Source organism: Vidua macroura, chromosome 4 (assembly GCF_024509145.1).
Source record: "Vidua macroura isolate BioBank_ID:100142 chromosome 4, ASM2450914v1, whole genome shotgun sequence".
In the NCBI taxonomy this organism is placed as follows: Eukaryota; Metazoa; Chordata; class Aves; order Passeriformes; family Viduidae; genus Vidua; species Vidua macroura.
The window spans coordinates 63,182,372-63,202,166 of NC_071574.1; the positions used below are offsets into that span (position 1 = coordinate 63,182,372).

At 42.1% G+C, this 19,795-nt stretch overlaps 1 protein-coding gene across 1 annotated transcript in view; it reads right to left on the reverse strand.

Annotated features, from left to right (window-relative positions):
- The window catches only part of ABLIM2 (actin binding LIM protein family member 2), a 127,763-nt gene extending 109,274 nt beyond the window's left edge, over positions 1-18,489 (reverse strand). The window contains exon 1 of the mRNA XM_053975986.1: positions 18,427-18,489. Coding sequence (XP_053831961.1) covers positions 18,427-18,442 — 16 coding nt within the window. The 5' untranslated portion in view covers positions 18,443-18,489. The remainder of the gene's footprint in view (positions 1-18,426) is intronic.
- Between the last annotated feature and the right edge of the window lie 1,306 nt (positions 18,490-19,795).

Consider the following 19,795-nt stretch of genomic DNA (forward strand, 5'->3'; position numbering starts at 1 on the left):
TGTTGGGTTCCTCAGGGTGTAAAAAATTATAGGATGCAATTGAATTTTCTCAGCAATAGAGTTTCTTACATAAGACTTAGGAAAAGGACATAGTAAAAGCTAACATGTTAAATAAGCAGAGAACTAGGAACAATTCCTTAATGCAATCCAATCCTTACCACCGTAATAATTTTAGCTACAACTGTCACTGGGGCTGTGGAAAATGTGAAATGGAAATGCTTCTCTCTACTGACAACCAACTAGCTCACCCAACCAATGAGACCTTAGATGCCAAAAGCAGAAAACTCTGAATTAGCCACCATTACTTGCAGAAATCCTTAATTTGACCTAGCTTCCAGACTCAGTCATTCTGACAACATTTTTCATGCTGTCAATCACAAATCAATCCCAACTCTTTAAGTGACTCTGTTAGTAGGATTTGCTGTATCACTAAGCATTAGAAATTCTGCTATCTCCATTTTCTTCCAAAGCTGAGCTGAAACAGAGTTGAAAACTCTGAATTTCAGTCTGGCGCAGAACAACAACTTCCACTTATGCTCCAAGCCATGCAAGCTTGATGGCCCCCATCATGTCACAGGTTCCCTGTCTGACACCCTGCTAGAGCCCAGGGCAGACAGGTTTTAATGCCTTGCATTGCACCACTGAGTTGATCACAGCAATGCTTTCAGGCACCTTCATATTTCCACAGCACTGTGAGTAAGACTAACATGGCATCTTTTCCAATGGCAGCTGTAATCTTCAAAAGAACAAGTTTTCAGTTCTTCCCTCTATGGAAACATGAGCTTTCTACAAATAGATCAGGTAACACTTCAGAGGTTTGCTAGAGGTTGCTGAAATGCTACTGCCAATAGCAAGCAAATTTTATCAGAAGAGTTAGTAACTCCCCAACAAAATCACTCAGTGAGAATACTGTGTATGAAACAATCTGCAAATATATTTTATTCAAAGCAGATATAATATTTAATGGTTTAAGCATTTCTCTTGGGCAAAAATTAGCAATATGTGGTATTGCATAATAAAAATGAAACATCATTAATCTCCAGCTTTTGAATTAGGCATTAGAAGAAGAAATTCTCTTTCTGATTGTTTTCAAAATGTTACAAACTCTTACTTCCAGATGCTGATTATGCAAGTCAGGATAGAACCAAATAGTAAATAAATGTGCAAATTGTATCTTTAATGTAGACTAAGTCAAAAAGAAAGAAAGAAGAAGAAAAACAAAGAGAAGAGAACAAATCTACCTCTTTTAGGGGAATATTTGTAAAACAACAGAAAACCCCTGCATACAAATACCTGGGAACTGCTGATCAACACAGATGTGGTCCTGAGGAAAGAAAAGGACTAGGGGAAATGCAAACCCCACCAACTACTGTTTTCAATAGTAAGAGAACAACAACAGATTCTCTAAGAGTGGAGAAATAGCAGGATGAACTCTGCCTGATCTTGGGCCCTGCCATTCATACAAAATAGGCCTTTCTTAATATTATTTTCTTGAGAAAATGTAATTTTGCAAGGAATACCTGCTGTCAATTCTTCCTCTTAACGAAAATAATAAAAAGTGCCCCAAAGACTAGCTAACCATTTGGAAAAAAATGAGTAATACTGTGTCATTCTACAATTGCCATCTAAAAATATAGGATTATTTTAATAAATATTCTTTTGCAAGACAGTGTCATGGAGGTTTTCTATACACACAGCAATAATATTATCTTGATTTAGAAATACACCACTAACACAAGGCCATTCAGTATGGCTCTTCAGAAAGCAGCAGAATCCCTGAACCTCTAGTTCAAGATTATTTTCTGCTGCACTTCACAATTTGCTTCTTTTAAACCTCTATTGAACTTTCTTTCCAATTGCAGATCAAATCTGCCACATAATTCCTGCCTTCAGCCCTGTTACTGACAGTCTGCTAGGGTGGTTATATCCATACAGGTGTAATCAACACTTATTTAAAAATTGATTAGGTTAATTTCAGCTGTGAGTTCCACTTAGCATCAGGAAAGGATAAAGGAAAATTGCTGGGAGTCATCTTTTTGTCCTCCAGACTGGCAGCCTAAGTGTCCAACTCTCCAGCACAACAGCAGCAGTCCCCAAACACGCTCCAGCAGACTGACAGATTTCCTACTTTCACATTTGGTGTGTTAATAATTACCAGAAACTGGAAAAAGACAGAAAATAAACTCATCCCTCTGCAACTACTGAGATGGAGTTCTCCATTCATTTTGTACGTTCTCTTTTCAACCAGTGAGATTAGATTTGTACAAAGGTAGAATTATAACAATCACTTTAAAGTTTATTATTCTACTCACACAGTAAGATTTAATTTATTTTATTTAAAGCACTGCACCAAAACCTTTCAAACACATTTAGACCTACTCAAAAGCCTTAATACTTATATGCTAAACCTCAACTTTGGCACATATCAATCCATTTATTGGTTGTATGATTAGGTATGGACATAATTAGAAAATGTAATAAAATAAAGTTTGTTTTTTTTTAAACTTGAAATTGGTCTATCTTTAAATAAAAACTCCTTTTTCTCAGTATCTTTTGCTATCATTTTACAGACAGTTTTATAATACTGAGATTATACCTCTCCTAGCTAGGAATTTCTTGTATTTTTTATGTTCAAAAAGAAAATAACAGTCCCAAGATTCAACTTTAAATCAAGACATCTCAAAATTGTTCTAGCTGTACTAACAACATATTAAATTATAACGAGAAGCTGTATACTCTGCTGTGCAGCAAATCCACAGACTATTAGAAATTTATTCTCAGGTCAACTGTACAAGAGATTAGATCTTTTAATTATCTGTCACAGAATGGGGGTTAGGAGCCTCAAATCCATTCAGCTGTTCAGTTTGTGACCTGTAGAAATAAATCTGACCTCTTACAAAGCACATGTAAGCACCACACACACTCTGAGGCATAGCTATGGTTTTAAAATCACCATGTAACTCTGGTGTAACACTGTGCTTCAGAATAACTGAGCTTCCCCTGGAAATGTATCTGAGCCAGTGTTTTTTGGAAGTGCTGCACAAGGGCCCCAGAAGCATTGTCTTGCTCTCCTGCTTTAGCTTTAAATGTAATTTTAATCATGCCAAAGTCAAGTTTAGCACTCCCACACGCTATATTTAGAACCAGAATCATTTAGGTTGGAAGGCACCTCTGGAGGTCATTTAGTCCAGCCTCCTCCTCAGCAGAGATCCCACCAGATCAGGTTGCCCAGGGCCTCATCCCGTCCAAAACTCAAACCTCCAAGGATGTAAGGCTGCCACTTTCCCTGCTCCAGTGCTTTACAATCTTCTCAGGAATTTTGTTTTCTCTCCTACTTAATCAGAACTTGCCATGGTGCAAGCTGCCATGGAGTTGAGTCCTGTCCTTTTGCCACTCTGAGCAGAGCCTGGGTCCATCCTCTCTCCAGCCCAGCAGTGGGACATGAAGACACTGATGCTCTCCCTCAGCCTCCCAAAGGAGCCTGGCTCCTGCAGACCCTCCTTGTGCATCCAGCCTCTGCCCATCCTCTGTCCACAGCCCTGCTCCACTTCCTCCAGTGCCAGGACCCTCGCATGAGCAAAGCAGGTCTCTCTAAAATCCCTCTCTAACATGAACACCATCACAGGTGAGTGAGGACACAAATTTAAAGCAGGGTGATTAAAATTAGCCTTCCAAACCCATATTTTGTATCATCTGAAAGCTGATCCACTCTTCACTGCTGCTGAACACCTTTAACTCATAGCATTTTGTCCATCCAGGTTTTTTTTTTACACAGCCACCTTCCATCATAGCATCATGTATCGTAAGTAACAAACCAAAATTCTTCTATCAGGATCTGCCATAAAGGAACTTGGAATGCCCTGAGGGGTATGTCAACATTTCTCATCTGTAGCTTTAGACCACTGGATTCTAAAATAATAGAAACTAATATTATACTCATGCTTAAATGGCTAAATAAATGCCTTTCTTTTAGATATAAATGTCATAATTACTTTATTGTCCCACAGTGTTACCAGTCACAACAATACATGGATTTGCAGCAGCCTGAACTGAGGACTGACCCTACAAACCAAATACAAGATACACAGTGACATCAGTGATCCACCACCAAAAATTCACAGCACAAGTAGAGCAGCCAAATAGTTTTTAAATCTATGCACAGAACAAACATACAGAGAAACCAAGGCAGCTTACAAAGTTACACATTTGACATTGCAATTTGCCTTAGAAGTAGAGATTTTATTGAGACAATAAACACCAATCCCACCTAACAATATATCCTCAGGATCACAGGCATTACTGCACAGATATCCAGTTTCCAGCCTCTACACCCTGCCCAGGTTCCTTGCAATTTAAAGAACAGGCAATGTGATTAACACTGCTAATCTGGCTGCACTGTGAATTTTGGCTGACTCTTCCATATGGGAGCTCTGGGAGTTTTGACTGCAACATAAGAAGTATTGTTAAGCCCTCAAAGTTCTATCACAGCCTTGAAATACTTGTTGTTTTAAATTAAGTACCATCCCTCAGAGATATGTGACTGTACAGCAATCTGTTCTTTAGTTTTTCTTATTAGATTAATTTGGTTCTAGTTGTCATAGTTGCAGAAAAAGGTTAGAAGTTTTTAGCATTCTAGAAATTCTTCTCATCCCTTTCCAGTATGAACAACATAAACTAAATGCAAATGGTAGAAAAGAGGCTCCAATTTCTGTTCCATCTTATGATTATGGATGCCACTACTCCTGATTTGTCCCTTAATGTTCTTGTGCGCGTACATGGACTAATTTATAGATCTCAGGAATGTGCATAAGGTTTTGGTTTCTGCTTGTATATTCTAAATTGATGATACTAGAGTATTTTTTAAAAACCAGAAAATATATGTACTTATTTATTTAAAGTCCTGGAGATACAATATAATACCTTGCTTTGGAGAGAGAACACCAACACGTGAGGTTTGAAGTGACATTCCCACGGTGTTGGGAAGGGCTGACAGGGCAGTTTCACTCACCAATGTAGGTAGCCCCAAGGAAAGGAAAAAACATTAAGGGGAAAAAAAAATAAACAAATAAATAAAAAATACTCCCACAGCAAGTGAAAATCCTCTTGGAAACAGCAGAAGTGGCCTCTTTGTCCCACTCACTGATTTTATGGCTGTGGTGGGGAAATAGGACAGTGGCAACAACGCCCACAGCTGAGCACCTTGTACCAAACCAAGGCAGGGGCCAAAGGCATCTCACCAACATGGCTGGTGCCAAGGGACCCAGAATTGGCCCCATGCCCTCCAGCACTCAGAGCAAATCCTGAGCTGCTGGATCCATCTTTGGATCTTTAGCTATAATACTTCATTTTCCAGCCCGTAGGCAACTGACAGAGCAGATGTCGCTGAAATGACTTAACGTATTAAGCTGCTATTTGTTTAATTCTGATGTGGAAAATGTGTCACACTCTAAATAGTTTAGTATGTTAATGTACCACTACAGCAATCTTTAATCATTTTATTTCAGACTTATTTGCTTATTTTACTTTAAATCATAATTAAAACCTGTTTTCTTGCTTCCTTTTAAGTGTACTTACTCTTAACTTCACCTCCAGTTTCCTCAAGCTGAATAAACAGAATTATTATCACAAATAAACATTTAATGTCCTAGGATATTTTATCTACAATTTATTTGCATTAAATTATATAAGACAGATGCAGATAAAACTTCCAGTATAATATGTTCTGTTAACAATCTGCAGCACAATAATTCATAAATGAAGGGGCTCTAGGGGTTTAACCTTAGGGCATAATAGCTTAATTTCTGTGTCTGCCTAAGAAAGCTGACCAAAGCTATATTTGCAATGGGTCTCTGAGTAACAGTATTAAAATCTGAAATCTAAATATTCTTATTTGAATCAAAATTTTTCAAAAGATATTCTTCAAAATTTTAATTCTAAGGTAAGAATAGATTTTAGTAACTACAGAATGAAGTTTTATTTCTTATATGAATACATAGTTCCTTATGATTCAATGGGATTATACATGACAGTACAGCTAGTCTTGAACTTGAAGATTCTTCATCTCAAAAACTTTTAAGGAATCAGTTTCAGAATAATTTTTAAAACATTATAATGAGCAGTACAAATGAGGAATTCCAAGCTGTAAAGATGAACGTTGTACATTTGAAACTGAAGGAGCAATATGAAGTCTACTGAACTTTTCTGTGCATTCACAAGAGATGTTGCAGAGCCTTATTAGCCTGACAAACTCTAAGCATGTATTAGTAAAAATAATCCTCTTGCATGTAGCTGCAGCCCTTTGATAAATCAGCACCCCTCGCATTAGCACGTCTGGTTTCTTGAGGCTTTGGGCACAAATAAGACATTTAGTTTGCCAGTGCCTTACCTTGTTGATTTGGGTTAGGCATTGCACTATGGCAGGCCTCTCCTACAGGCACTGCAGGGCTGGCTGCTGCTTCAGCAGTGGGGTCATGTCAACAGCTCTGCAAAGAACCCTCATGAACTTAAACTCTAATGTAAAATCAAAATTGTGGAGTGCACTTTTAAAAATACAGCTCTTAAAACATGCTTCTGTGCTTGTAAACCCAGCTAAAGGATAATGCTGCATGGCATTGAGGAATTCCTGCACAGAAACACTCGTCTGCATTTTTCTGTACAGCAAGCTCATCTGACTTGATGGTGGGCAGACAGCCACTCCTCACTGAGACTGCAATGGCCCATTGCACGCAGGTGCAGGCACAACCCACTGTGAGACACTCTGGAACACAGGCCAGAGGTGTCAAAAGGCTTCTAACAACAAAAAAGCTGCAAGGAGTGTGTGTTCAGCAACAGTTCTTCATAACCACCCTGTGCTGCTCCCCGGCAGGCACCCCCAATGTGGCCTGTCTCCACCTCTCCTTGGAATAGTTCTCATCATGCATATGATTTTCCCCCAACAATTAACTTATACCAGCAGTGACAGTTCTGGGATGATTACATGATCAAAACCTGCTGACAAAGAAATGAAACACAGGAATCTGATGCTTCCAAACACACAGCAACAGGACACAATCAACAGAGTGCCCTTTGGTCAGATATTTTTAAGATGGACTCAGTTGTCTCAATATCTTTTGGAGTGCCATGTGTGGCCTGGAGCAGGTTCCCTTTATCTAGACAATCATACTCAGTAAAGAAGCTTGACTCAGTACCAGCCCTCAGAGCTGAAATAATCTTCACCCCAACAACTCAGCTTTCAGGCCACTGGAGGACACAAAAGCTGACATGTGCTATCAGTGTGACCTGGAAGAGAGCACAAATATTTTCTAAATTACCTATTAAATCCATGTGATTGTAACTGATGAAAGCTGCAGAAATTGAAAAATTGGAAAGTTGCCTCAAACCCCAGCTTCTCTACCCAGCTGGGAAAGGGAGATGGGTGAGCACAGAGAAACCCAGAGCTTTTCCACTTTATCCATAAAGCTGCGCTTATCCATAACAATGGCCTTTGGGGGAATATTAACTTAAGCCTGCCTCTAGAGGAAAAAGCTGCACGTTATCTCTTTGCCACGTTATGCCACCTTTAAAGAGCTTTAAAGAACTGGCAAGTGACAGTGACAGCTGCTGGCAGGAGTCTGCTGGGACAGGCGTCACTGTGGGCTGCACAGATTCCTTGGTGGGGCTGCACGCTCACGGCTTGGGTGCCAGCACATGCTGCCTTTTCCTACCATGTAAAAATAAAAAAAAAAAAAATTAAAAAAATAAATTCCAGGGTAAGGTCCTAAGGATTTTTTCTTTTAAAGTATTTTACATGTGAAGTTTTATCTGATGGGTGACATCAGCTGCAATCTTGGTTTCTTTTTGAAATGAAATCTCCTCATGGATGTGATCCAGAAAGAAACAAAAATGAAGGGCAGGAATATTTAGGCTGCCAGGGGCATGGAGTTAGCACCAGGAAACTGGCTTTGTTGCAGTTGGTTTTCTCAAGCCCAACTCTTCCCTCCCTTGTTGAGCTGCTGGACAAGCTAAAGACCAGATATTATTTTCAAAACTTAGGGGAAGATGGTAAACAAATTAACCTTTCATTTTCCTTTCTTACATCTATAGGAAAATGTCAGCCACTCATGCCAATGCCAAAAATAACCCAAAATGTATTAAGTCTTACACATGTAAAAAGCAACATTTAATTCAGACTTTGATATTCCAGACTCTTCTTCTTTTGACTAATCCTACCCAACACAAGTCACAAATCTCCTCTCAGTTCTGTGTGCACAAGCAAATCCCCTTCCCCTGTGAGAGTTTTGCAGTCAATTGACAAAAAATACTATTAGAAAGCTAAACATATTTACAAAAATATGAGCATGAACACACCATAATGAAATTCTACCAAAAAGAAACTCGGACATCAGAGAACATAAATGTCATACATTCTACCAAAAAAGGAAGGGGTTCCTGCAAAATATGGGAAAATTTTCCAAAGATAAGATTTTATCTTTTAGTTTGGGATTAAAAATAGTACAGCTGTTTACCTATGACACAAAGCCAGAGACAACATCTCCTCCCAATAGTTTACAAACTATATAAACTGCAGTCAGGAAAAAATACAGGGAATATTCATATAACAGCAATTATCATAATAATTACATTATTTGTATTTAAAAGTTTTCCAGTCATTTATTGCATTATTGCTTTCTTTAAGCCATACCATTTCAGGATGCTTACAAAGACGTATGCAATAAAAAGTTAAAATAAATTGATGAAAAGAGATTTTAACACTGACAGTGAGATTCAAGAGCCATGTTGGAAGCAGCCTAGAGACAGGAAGGAGTGGAACATGTAGGATGATTTGTTTATTTGTCTGTGATTTCTTTAAGCCATTTTGTCCAATGGCTTTGTGGATGTGCAGCTCCTACTGCCCACCCAAAGTGCTCCCTCCCCACTGCTCCAGTGCCACCCAGAGCTGCCAAGGTGAAATGCCAGGTAGCCTGTGACCAATCTGGTTCTTTAGTAAGTGTTAATTCTTCATGGTACCATAATATCTGTGCAATGGAAATAATGCCCATGTAATTTTTTTTTTTCCACAGCACAGTTACAATGATTTCACTAGAAAATTCACAGGGGCTATCTATATTTCAGTCCTTTGCCTTCCAGCACAAGAGACATGATCTGCCTTCCAGATCCACAAGGGAAGCTAAGGGTAGGAATCTTCCTTTAAAATGTCAAGGTTTGTTGTTTACCCACTGCTAAGGTCTCTCTAAGCAACAACAGACATGAAACTCCTTAAAATAGATTCAGGTTCACCTAGGGAAAAAAGAAAATTATTTCTTTATTACAAAAATGTAAACCAGTACAGCACTTCTAAGCACTCAGTGTAACTAACACAGAAATGGACTATCAGGAGAAATTATATGTTCAATAGCTTTTCTTGTCTTGAAAGAAAACACTTCTGCATTTGCAAGCAACTCTGTATTAGGATATATGAGCAAAAACAACCACTTACACAGAAAAGAGGATTGTTTAGCAACTGAATTTGACCCATTACTTAGGCAGTGTCTCAAAAATAGTTTATGCAAGTAACTAGAATTAAAGATGGAGTGCAGAACTGAAATATTTGTGCTTTTTGATGCCCACGGTACAAACAGCTGTACTGAAAGCATCATCACTGTAATAAATACATAATTACTGACCATACAAAACACATGTATGATAGCAAAATTACTAGGATGGAAACTGGGACTACCTCCAATATACAGGATTTCTACATATTTCCAAAAATACTATTTACCCTTGTATTTAGAAAGGGCCTGAGAAGCTTCGCCTTTCTAATTCTTAGCAGGACAGGTAAATCAAGCATCCAACCAACACTGTAGCAGTTTCTGACAGCTTCAGCTTAACAGCCAGGCTTCTTCTGCCAACTTAAATTTGCAGCTCGTGCTGTTTGCTGCTGTCTAAAATAGGCATGAGTATGGCACGCTTCTAGATCTATGTAGACCTTATGTGCTTCAGAGACAAGACACAGAAAGCTCAGCCGTGCATTTCCTCAGAGCTGGCAGCACTCCCCTAACATCAATCTCATAAACTTCACAGGACACAGCCTGAGTTGTTCCCATCAAAAGTCAGCTTTGACCTTGGGAAAAAACTCAGGCATATCACAAGTTAAAATTATAGATCTATGGAAAGAAATGCAAAATGTGCCTATCGCTTCAGCAGTTTTTATGAAAATGTATCATATGACTTCAGACCAGAAAAATGATTTAACCCCAAAGTTTTGCAGTAATGGAAGTTAAGGGTTCCCAGCACAACCTAGGTTTTAGTCTTAGGTCAAATCCTGTTAATAATATAGACAAGCAAATCTGCAGCAGTGTCAGTGGGTAGCTCTATTAAGATATAAATAGAACTTTGTTAAGCTGGCTTTATGCATTTAATGAAATTTAGGCCACACTACCAAAAAGAAGCTAAAATCTGAGGTGATGATCCCTTAGTACCATCTTGAAAAATATACAAGACCAAGATGGACACAGCCCCTGTCACCGTTAGTTCCCAGGTCAAGCCAATGGGCACAGCTGGAAACAAGCTACTGGGCTACAAGCACTCAATCCAAGCTGGTACAGTCTAATGATCTGAAATAATGACAATAAATGTCAGCAAATTGAAACACAATCTTGTTTCACACGATAAACACAATTGTGTTTTTTCATTACTACAGGTCTCATGGCTCATACAGACAGAAGATGCTAGAAAAGCTGCTAGCAAAGCTTTGGTTGTGCTCTCACTGACAACACATTAAGGCAATCTGTTGAGATGCTTGTTACCTTAGTTTGGTACCATGAAAACCTGTGGCTGTTAGAACAAAGATGCTGAAATCATTGCACCTAATTCTGTAAAAAGGCACACAAATAAATGCCCTGGTTTCAGAGAGATAAAACACTGCAGTTCGCAGTGATGGGTGACGATACTTAAAACTTCTCAAAGTCTCAGCAGTGGAGAAGACAGATTTTCACACCGAATTCCACGTCCCAGTCAAGGGGCTCTGCAGCTGCACATACATAACCCCCAGGACAGGTCTGCATCTTTAGGCAATTGTTCAACAGATTTGTGACACATTTCTCCACGGGGTCTGGTTCAGGACAGCTTACCAATGTTCATACATGCAGCTGCCACTAATTTTTCTCCAATTTTCCAAGGCAGGAATGAGCCATCAAAACATGTCCAGGAAGATTGGTTGGTAAATGGCCACACGAAACATTCAAGATTAATCTGCCTGTGGATCTCTGTAGCAACACAACAGATGCTCTGCAGTCATGGTTAAGGACAGTTTCAAATACCCACAGAAAACTTTGGACCAGATGCCCAGAGATCCAGCTGATTGCAGGTCAATCTTCAGTTTGGTAAGTGCTGGGGCAACCTGGCCTATTAAATTTTGAAAATCTCAGAGGCTGGAGATTTCAATGCCCCTCTGCTGCCCTTGGTTCCCTCCTGGGTTCAAGCACTATCCCTGGGATTTCACTTTTCCTTACAACCAGCATGAACTCCTCCTGCTACCCCTTCTCGCTGTTGCTTCTTGCCCTTTTTCTATGCCTTTGTGAGAGGAGCTTGGCTTCATCTCCACTTCACCCTCCCATCGGGGGCGGGGGGTGTGTTGAAAAACACAATTCAATTCCCCTCTGTCTTGTCTTCTCTTCTGCAGGTGGATCAAGAGCAGAGCTCTCCACCACCTCTCCCTGCCTGCCACACTCTCAAGAGAAGCACACAGCAGCTTCCCCATCATGCTCACAGCACCAATCCTGGAAGGTCCACTCTGTTGACCAGGTGGGTGGGAACATCATAGCTCAGTTACACTATTAGTCATGGAAAGGTCAGTGCAAAACAACTCTCCTCCCTTATCACCAGTGTTTACCCATCACCTGCACCCAGCAACGTTTCTGTCACTGCCTGAAGCCAGAGGCAGAGCACAGGGTTGAGTTTAGTCTGAGCAGGGCTGGAGCTGCAGAGCAAACCGAGGCTCGGAGCACAGGCAAAGCCCCAGATTGGCAAGCCTGACTTGCAGCCAGGTTAACAGACAGCAGAACAGAGAGCATATGTGCAAGTCACAGGGGTGAGGTGCCGGAGCCCGTGCCAGACACCCACGGCACAGACATACGCAGCCCCAGCTGTTCCTGACTGCCTTGTGTCCCAGCTAAGGCCTTTGGCTGCAAACCCTTCTCCATTCCCATCTTCCTCTCATCAAGGGTAACAGTGGCAACACAGCCATTTCTATGCTTTCCTTTGGTATCAGTACACAATTGTGTACGTGACCTTAAAGATTAGATCCTCTGTATCTGTGTTGCATCTAAAACTGTAACCAAGTGATTGCCTTCAGGCTGCTGGTATTGCAAAGCCAAAGGAAACATCACAGACCCTACAAGACTCCATAAAGCCAAACTTCCCAGGTGAAGTCAGTCAAATATCCCCAGTGGGCTCTTACAAGGTAAAGAGCAGAAAAAGCCTGTTTGACTTGCAGGTTCCAGCTGAGTTTGCAATACCGAGAACACCAACAGAAAAAGAAAGGGGAAGAACTTATAAACAGAGCAAAGCAAATGAAGGTAACAGAGACAAAAACAAATAGGAAACTGTAAAAGTATTTCTCATGACTTCTAGGGCATTCACATTATTTTAAACTGCAAAATTTACAGCAATCTAGAATTTATAAACATACCTCAGTAAACTCTCTTGACAGAAGTAAAAATAAGTCAAATAATAAGCCAATAAAAATAAGTCAAAAAATAAGTTGATCAGCATAGGAGATCTCGGTATATATTTAGACATCAACTAGTAAACTGCCTTATGAATCACTTCTGAATTTCCCTTTACCCTAAGTCATATACTCTATGTCATATAATCTCTAAGTCATATACTTAGGAGGAGAAGGAAGTATATGACCTATTTTTTAAAGTGACAAAAGCTCTTGCCTGACACTTAAGCAGAACAGGTTCTGTGGCTTGTTCTTCATGATATGCCTCAAACTTTAACTCTTACTTCACCATGAATTTTACCATACAAACAGTATGACAGAAATTCAATCTTACTTTGCCACTGCCTGAAATAGACTCGAAGGAACACAACTACTGAATGCTTAGTGCTCCCCTTTTGTATACCATACCCAGACATTTCACTCCATAAACCAGTACAGGTGAGGGATTTTTTTACCACTGAAGCACAAATGAATTTGGCAAAAGGGAAGAGGAAGAACCACATTTCATCCTCCTCTGAAGTATCACAGTGCCTCATGCTAGAAATGAACTGACAGAAGAGGTACTTGAAAACTTCCCAAGGAACTGGATGCTGTATTTGTGAGCAGCTACTATGCAGTAACAACCAAGATTACACACTTGTTCTTCATATCCACCATGAGGAGCAACTGCAATCTGTTACTGTTTTACAATGATAGCATTACTTACACCTAAAAATAACCGTTTCTAAGTAGGAAAAAACCAACCTGCAATTAAGAGCAATTGAAGTATTTTCAAACCATCACTAGTGATCTCCTGCAATTCAGGAATGTGCATTTTTCACAGCAAACTGCATTTAGACTTTGTCTTCTTTCATCTACAGATCAAGAAACTTGTCCTATAAGATCAGGAGATTCTTCAAAACATAGTTAATGATAAATTTGACTAATGCCAGTAGAAGGATTTGATTTTAAAGAGAAAGGGGAAAAAATGGCTCCTAAAGCTATTGAAATATTCACTGAACAAAGTTTTTATTCATCTCACATTCCTTATCTGAAATGGAAAAATAAGTAACCACACTTCATGCAAAACAATACTCCATCTAGATTTCAGAGCACGAACATCAACTAATAAGCTGTGAAAAAAAAACATTCCAATGTTTCAGACAGTAACAGTTATGGACCTTGACACGCTGCTAATGGATCTTGACACAGGGAATAATACAATTTCAGAAATGTTTGCCTTAAGGTTATATTTAAGAATGCAGAGAGGAAGCCAGCAAATTGTCCAATAATCTCCAAGGCCCATGCACTGCCCTCCGTCTGATGCTGGGCTTGTGCAGAGACTCAGCTCTACTGCCTGGGCCCCCTTTCATCCTGGCACTTACAGAGCTCTGTTTCTAACAGCCCCATGCAGCACAAACCCATTTAACACAAATATGTTTAATTCATTATTGAGAGTGCTGGGTGCTTGGTTGGAGAACCCAAAGTCCAAAGGTGAGTTAATGGCACCAGCAAACCCCCACAGGACTGGAAAATGCAGCAGTGAGCTTACAATTAACAGCAATCAGGAGAGAGGAGTTTCCACTGCTAAAGCCTTAATTTGTGCGGTGTAGAGGGGAATTGTTTGTCAAATCGAGCAAAACTAAAATCAGGATTTCTTCACTTCTCCTTGAATGTTGGCCATCCCATCACACAGAAGAGAGATAAAAGTAGCCATGCTTGTATTTCTCAATTTTCTCTACATTTCTTAGACCTCTATGTTTTTAGATCAAAGATAACTCTTGGTGATTAAGTACATAAGCAATAATGTCCTGAAGAACAAAACTGAAAGCATACTACTTGTACATCATACTGCAGGGGCAGTCAGATGTGAACAGGTACCAGCCCATACCAGCCCAGAAGGGTGCTCAGCACTGGACAGGTGCTGCACTGAAAATAGGCAAGTGAGCAAGAAAACGACCTCACTCAGAAAGCCAAATATCTGGATTTTGTTAAGCAGAACTAGCCACCTTTCCAGAGATGGGCTGCAGCATGTGAAGGCCACCAGGAAACAGGATGTCCTGCAGTCAGGAGTTACCAGCTGATGTGACATCACCTGAGAATCTCTTCTGACCTACTTCACCCTCTCCTAACTGTGCTGTGTGTTTCCACCATCCAAGAACATGCTGCCATTTAAAAGATACATGTACCGAGCTGAAACCATTTTCTTAAGAGCTGTACAGAATCCCCCAAAACCTTAACAAATCCCAAGATACAGCTTCCTGTTTTTTACAGTCTATGAAATCAAACAGCATCTTTGCAATTCAACCTCAGAAGAAGAAAATACCATCAGGAAATACAGGTTGTTTGGGCTTTTTTTTTCAGGGAAACTTGGCTAAAATGGCAATGAAATGAAGTAGTTCTGCTTTTGTTTAATAATGAAACATGTAGGATTGCATCTTATAAGGTGAACACGTTCATTAGCAGGCAAACTCCAAAGCAAGTTGACTTCCTGGTGCTCCTGTCTAGCTCCTTCACCAGTGCTCAGAAGGAAGGGCTGAAAGAAAACTGCTGTATCTAAGTATAAAATATAGCACAGTCTGAAACAATCATAACTTTTGTCTCTAGGGAGGATTCTTATCAGCATAGTTGCACGTGAACTTTGAAAAGGAATTAATCATCTCCAAGCTGAGCTGGACCCTGTGTGACCAACCTGAGTAACCTCTTTTGTAACCAGAGCCACTACATTCCTGCTCCATTTGGGCTGTGACACTCCATTAGCTGTTCTCTGATCCATGCAATCAAATTGCCCCTTTAATATAATAGTTTAAAGACTAAATAGCTGGGTGAATTTGTGTCATGACATTTAATTTAATCTAATTTAATCTAACTCACCTAGTGTGTAATTAGCTCCGTGATTCCCTTTTTGCACTTAAATAATAGACATCATGTTACCCTATTTCTGGAAATTGAGAACCTCATTTTCACAATCTCAAATATTTAACCTATTCTGTTCTTCTTGCTATTATTTCAAGATGGCAAAGAACTTAATTATTAGGCTGAAAAATCATATTATAAACTCTTAAAAGTACTTTTAGTATCCTAAAAGTACAACCATTTCATGCAAATCTCCCAGGTATAAAAAGCAGTGAATAGGCTCTTTCTTAGAAATAGTTTCAGCCAAGACCAATGGTAAGTATATAGAAGGCAGCCGAGGAAAATCATGTGTGGAAAAATCTAATTACAACATATGTAATAATGCATCTGAACTGTGTCTTACTATACCAGATGACCATATGCTTTCTAGATTTAAAATTATAGCCTGAGTCTGCAGTCCATTCATCAGGACAATGGCTCAATGCATGTACTATTGAACCATTTTAAACTGCATTAGCTATATCAATACATTACAAACTACATAACGCTTATCAAATATAAGCATTTCTATACCCAATGTCAAATGTTATGGTTAAAGTGACAAAGCAGTGCCACAGCACTGCCTGAAACCCCCTTGACACAGACAGTGAATGATGTGCTGCCTTGGTGCAAGAGAGGACACAGACTGAGCAAATGTTTCTGGAGTAATAAGGCAAATCCACAGTGATTTGCTCCATCTCAAGAGTAAAAGAAATATTGGGGATTTCTCCTAAATTACCATACCATGCAGCAATTCACTCGATCTTGTGTGGGGCTGATTTTAACACACTACTGCACCCTTCTTTTCTTTGCAGAACCACAAATATATTTCTGTTAGAGTAAACAGCAAACTTTGAATTAAAACCTTTCCATAGTAATTTTGGTGGTAATCTTTTGGGAACAGCAATTTTAAACAAATTGTGGCACTGAATTTGTTGTACAATACTTGACTTGTCAACGTTAGTGGAAAATTTCCATTGATTTCACTGAGTAGATATGGGCTTCTCACATTTAATTTATCATGAGAATTGATTGCAGGTTGTTTACATAGCCCACACAGACACACAAAATCAAAATTTGGAAAGATCAAAGCTAACCCTATACTTAAAACCAAAACTCCTAAAACTGCCAGTTATTCTTTCAAAGGAGACCTAAGAACTCTCAGGTTTTTTTTTTCCAGTCTCTTTTTTCCCAGGATGTTATTTTTATCTTGGCACTGTTCTTTTTTGCTATTTAATTTACACCGTGTTTGGAGCAATTACTCAGATAGAATTGTGTCAAGTCTCCTCTGCACTAACTTTTCTACTGGGTTTATAACTTCGGAATCCATTTAATTGACATATAAAATATTATAGAGAGAAAAATTTGGACTCTAATATTTCCTCTACCAGGCTCAGTTCTACCACAAGAGAACTTAAACATTTCTCAGTATTTCATGTTCTTCAGTTCAAAATTACAGCCAGGCGACCAAGGAAAGGATTCTGTACCAGCATTTCACCAGTGCCAAAGGAAATTTACCATCCCTGTTAACTATCTCGATGTTCTTTAAAGACCGGAAACAGACTTGGGATTTCTATCGTAGTTCAAACACCCTGCAACACATGCCTTGCTCTCACCTGCACACCTGCCTTGGCCTGGGCACTTCCACAGAGAGGACTGGCATGCTGGCAGTACGAGTTTCACCCACAGGCCATGTGGGAACGTGGACAACCAGCACACACGAAAGCACTTACACCATTAACAAACATGAGGAAATGCCAGACCAGGCTTTCAGCTGAAATCTGCAGCAGGTGCCTGACCCCAGGTCACTCACTGTCCTTAGCCGGAGCTGCTTCTCGTCTGTTCACACCAGGCTCCCGTTTGGCTCGGTGCGAGGATGTGGTATGATTAAGCATGTTGACATAGAGAGTCACCACATAATTGTAGCTATTCAGCCTCTCCCTGTTGTTGTGGCAGAGCGTATATTTAGCACTACAGTTACCCTCACAAACGAAATACACAACCACCTCCCACAGTCTCCCCTCTCCTCTGTGCACAACGCTGCATTTGCCCTAAGGACTGTAATATTTTGCAATCAGCTGTGCTCTGAAGTAACCACCCTCCGCCGACACACAACGCAGATGAATGCTGAATCGCTAAAAAATACAGTTCCAAGTCAGTTCTCAAACCCTGCATGTATCACAGGATAAATTACTTTTGTATTGCCGTGGGCAACTGGATTCCTCCGGGCAGCAATCCTAGCTTGGGCTCCGTGGCACATCCCTAATATCCACCTTCTCTATCACCACAATACCTCGGCCAGCAGAAAAGGCCGGCTTTTAACCCAAATATCCCCGTCTGAAAAGCTGTGTGCTCCCACCCGGGATGCCGGGCGGGCCGGGGCACCAGCTGATGCTGCCCTCACCGCACCTCGGCTGCGGGGCCGCGGCGAGACGCCCGAGCCGCTGGGTACCAGCGGGGGATGGACAAGGGCAGCCCGGCCGCGGCCGGTCCAGCCCAGCCCAGCCCAGCCCAGCCCGTCCTGCGGGCTCCGGCCGGGGGACGCCCGGGGCGGGGGCGGCTCCGCCGGAGCCCCCGCGCAGGGTCCCGCCGCCCGCACCGCGGCGGATCCGCAGCCCCTCCCGCCCGACAGCGCCCGCGGCTCCGGCAGCGCCCGAGGCTGCGGCAGCTCCCCCCGCGACCGGCGCACACACAGATTCTCGTATTGTCGGGTGGTTTTAGGTGAGCAATTTTTATCCGGCCGCCGCTGCCCGCAGCCCGCCTGGCAACGAGACGGACCCGAGCTGGGCAGCGGCAAAGATGCCCCGAAACATCGGGGGTCCCGGCCGTCCCCCGCGCCCGCCTACCTGTGCCGGTGCTCATGGCGCGCAGGAGGGGCCGCTGCCGCCGCTGCCGCCGCCGCCCGTCACCGCGCCCCCGCGGGCGGCTCCGGCTCCGTCCCCGCCCGCCGCGCAGCGGGGCCGCGCCGCGCTCCGCCCCCGCCGCCAGGTGCCGGCACCCGCAGTCCCGGCACGGCACGGCTCGGCTCGGCACGGCACGGCACAGCACGGCACGGCGGCACCTTGGGAAGTGTAGGCAGCCCCGCGCCGCCGCCCGCGGACTACATCCCCCTCCGTGCCTTGCTGCGGGCGGGGGCGGCTCCGGCCCCGCCGCTTCTGCGAGCAGAGCTGCTGCAGCCCCCCCGCCCCGCAGAAACTTCTCCCCAGGTCTCGGCTGAAGCCGCAGCCCGCTCCCACCTGCCGGCCGCCACCGCTCCGCCCGGCCTCCCTCGCCCTGCGGCTGAGATCTTCCTCTGCATTTTCCTGTCCCTCTTGTGCGGGGCTCTTACGATGCCCGAGCAAAGCACTGAGGTGCACAGGTGCTCCGGCGTGTCCCCGGAGCGCCCGGGCAGTGACGATGAGGATGGTTGCGCTGTTCCTCGGCGCAGCCCAGACTCCCAGGCACCGCTGCACCGCACGGAAGGTGTTGGCAGCAAGTCTGGGCGTTTAGCCGGGAAAAGCAGTGCTTTCTGGATCAGGTGAACTTTCACTGATCCATTGGATTTGAAAGTACAAGCGCACACTATTACTATTAAAGCCATTTGTTTATTAAATACCGATTTATTCAGCATTTCATCCATCTGAAAATCTGTTTTATTTCTGTGAGAATTAATGGGATCTTTTTTTTAAAAAAATCAAACATCTGTTTTAACAAATACAAAAGCAGCCAGAGTGGTTGCATAAGCATGCTGTACAACACAGCTGCACCGATGCTGATTTCAGACTGTGCTCAGGGCAGCTTGGGGTTACAGTAACAGCGTGAGGAAATAGGGATGTGAAGACTCGCTTTGCATTAATATCAGTCTGCTCTGTTCCACTCACAGTTGCCTAAAAGTTATAACTTAATTAACAGTTGTAAGCATGAAACCTACACAGCTTTCCCATCTTACACCTGAAACTGAAGAGAGATGAGCTCTGAAGCAGTGCTTACACATCACACTTTGATAGAGAATCAGGGTCCTTGGCCCTGTGTAAGAATGGCAGTACCTTCTGTGCATGGGGAACCCCTGGACATAATCACTGCCATCAGGAAGAATGTGGACCTGCAATCTGAGCAGCCACAGGATCAGACAGTCCAAACAAGTAACATCCCATTCCTGACAGCCACCATCAGAGGGTATTTGCTGAGGGGATTTCTAGAGCCAGATGTGTGTTCTTGGTTTAGAAGAATCTTCTG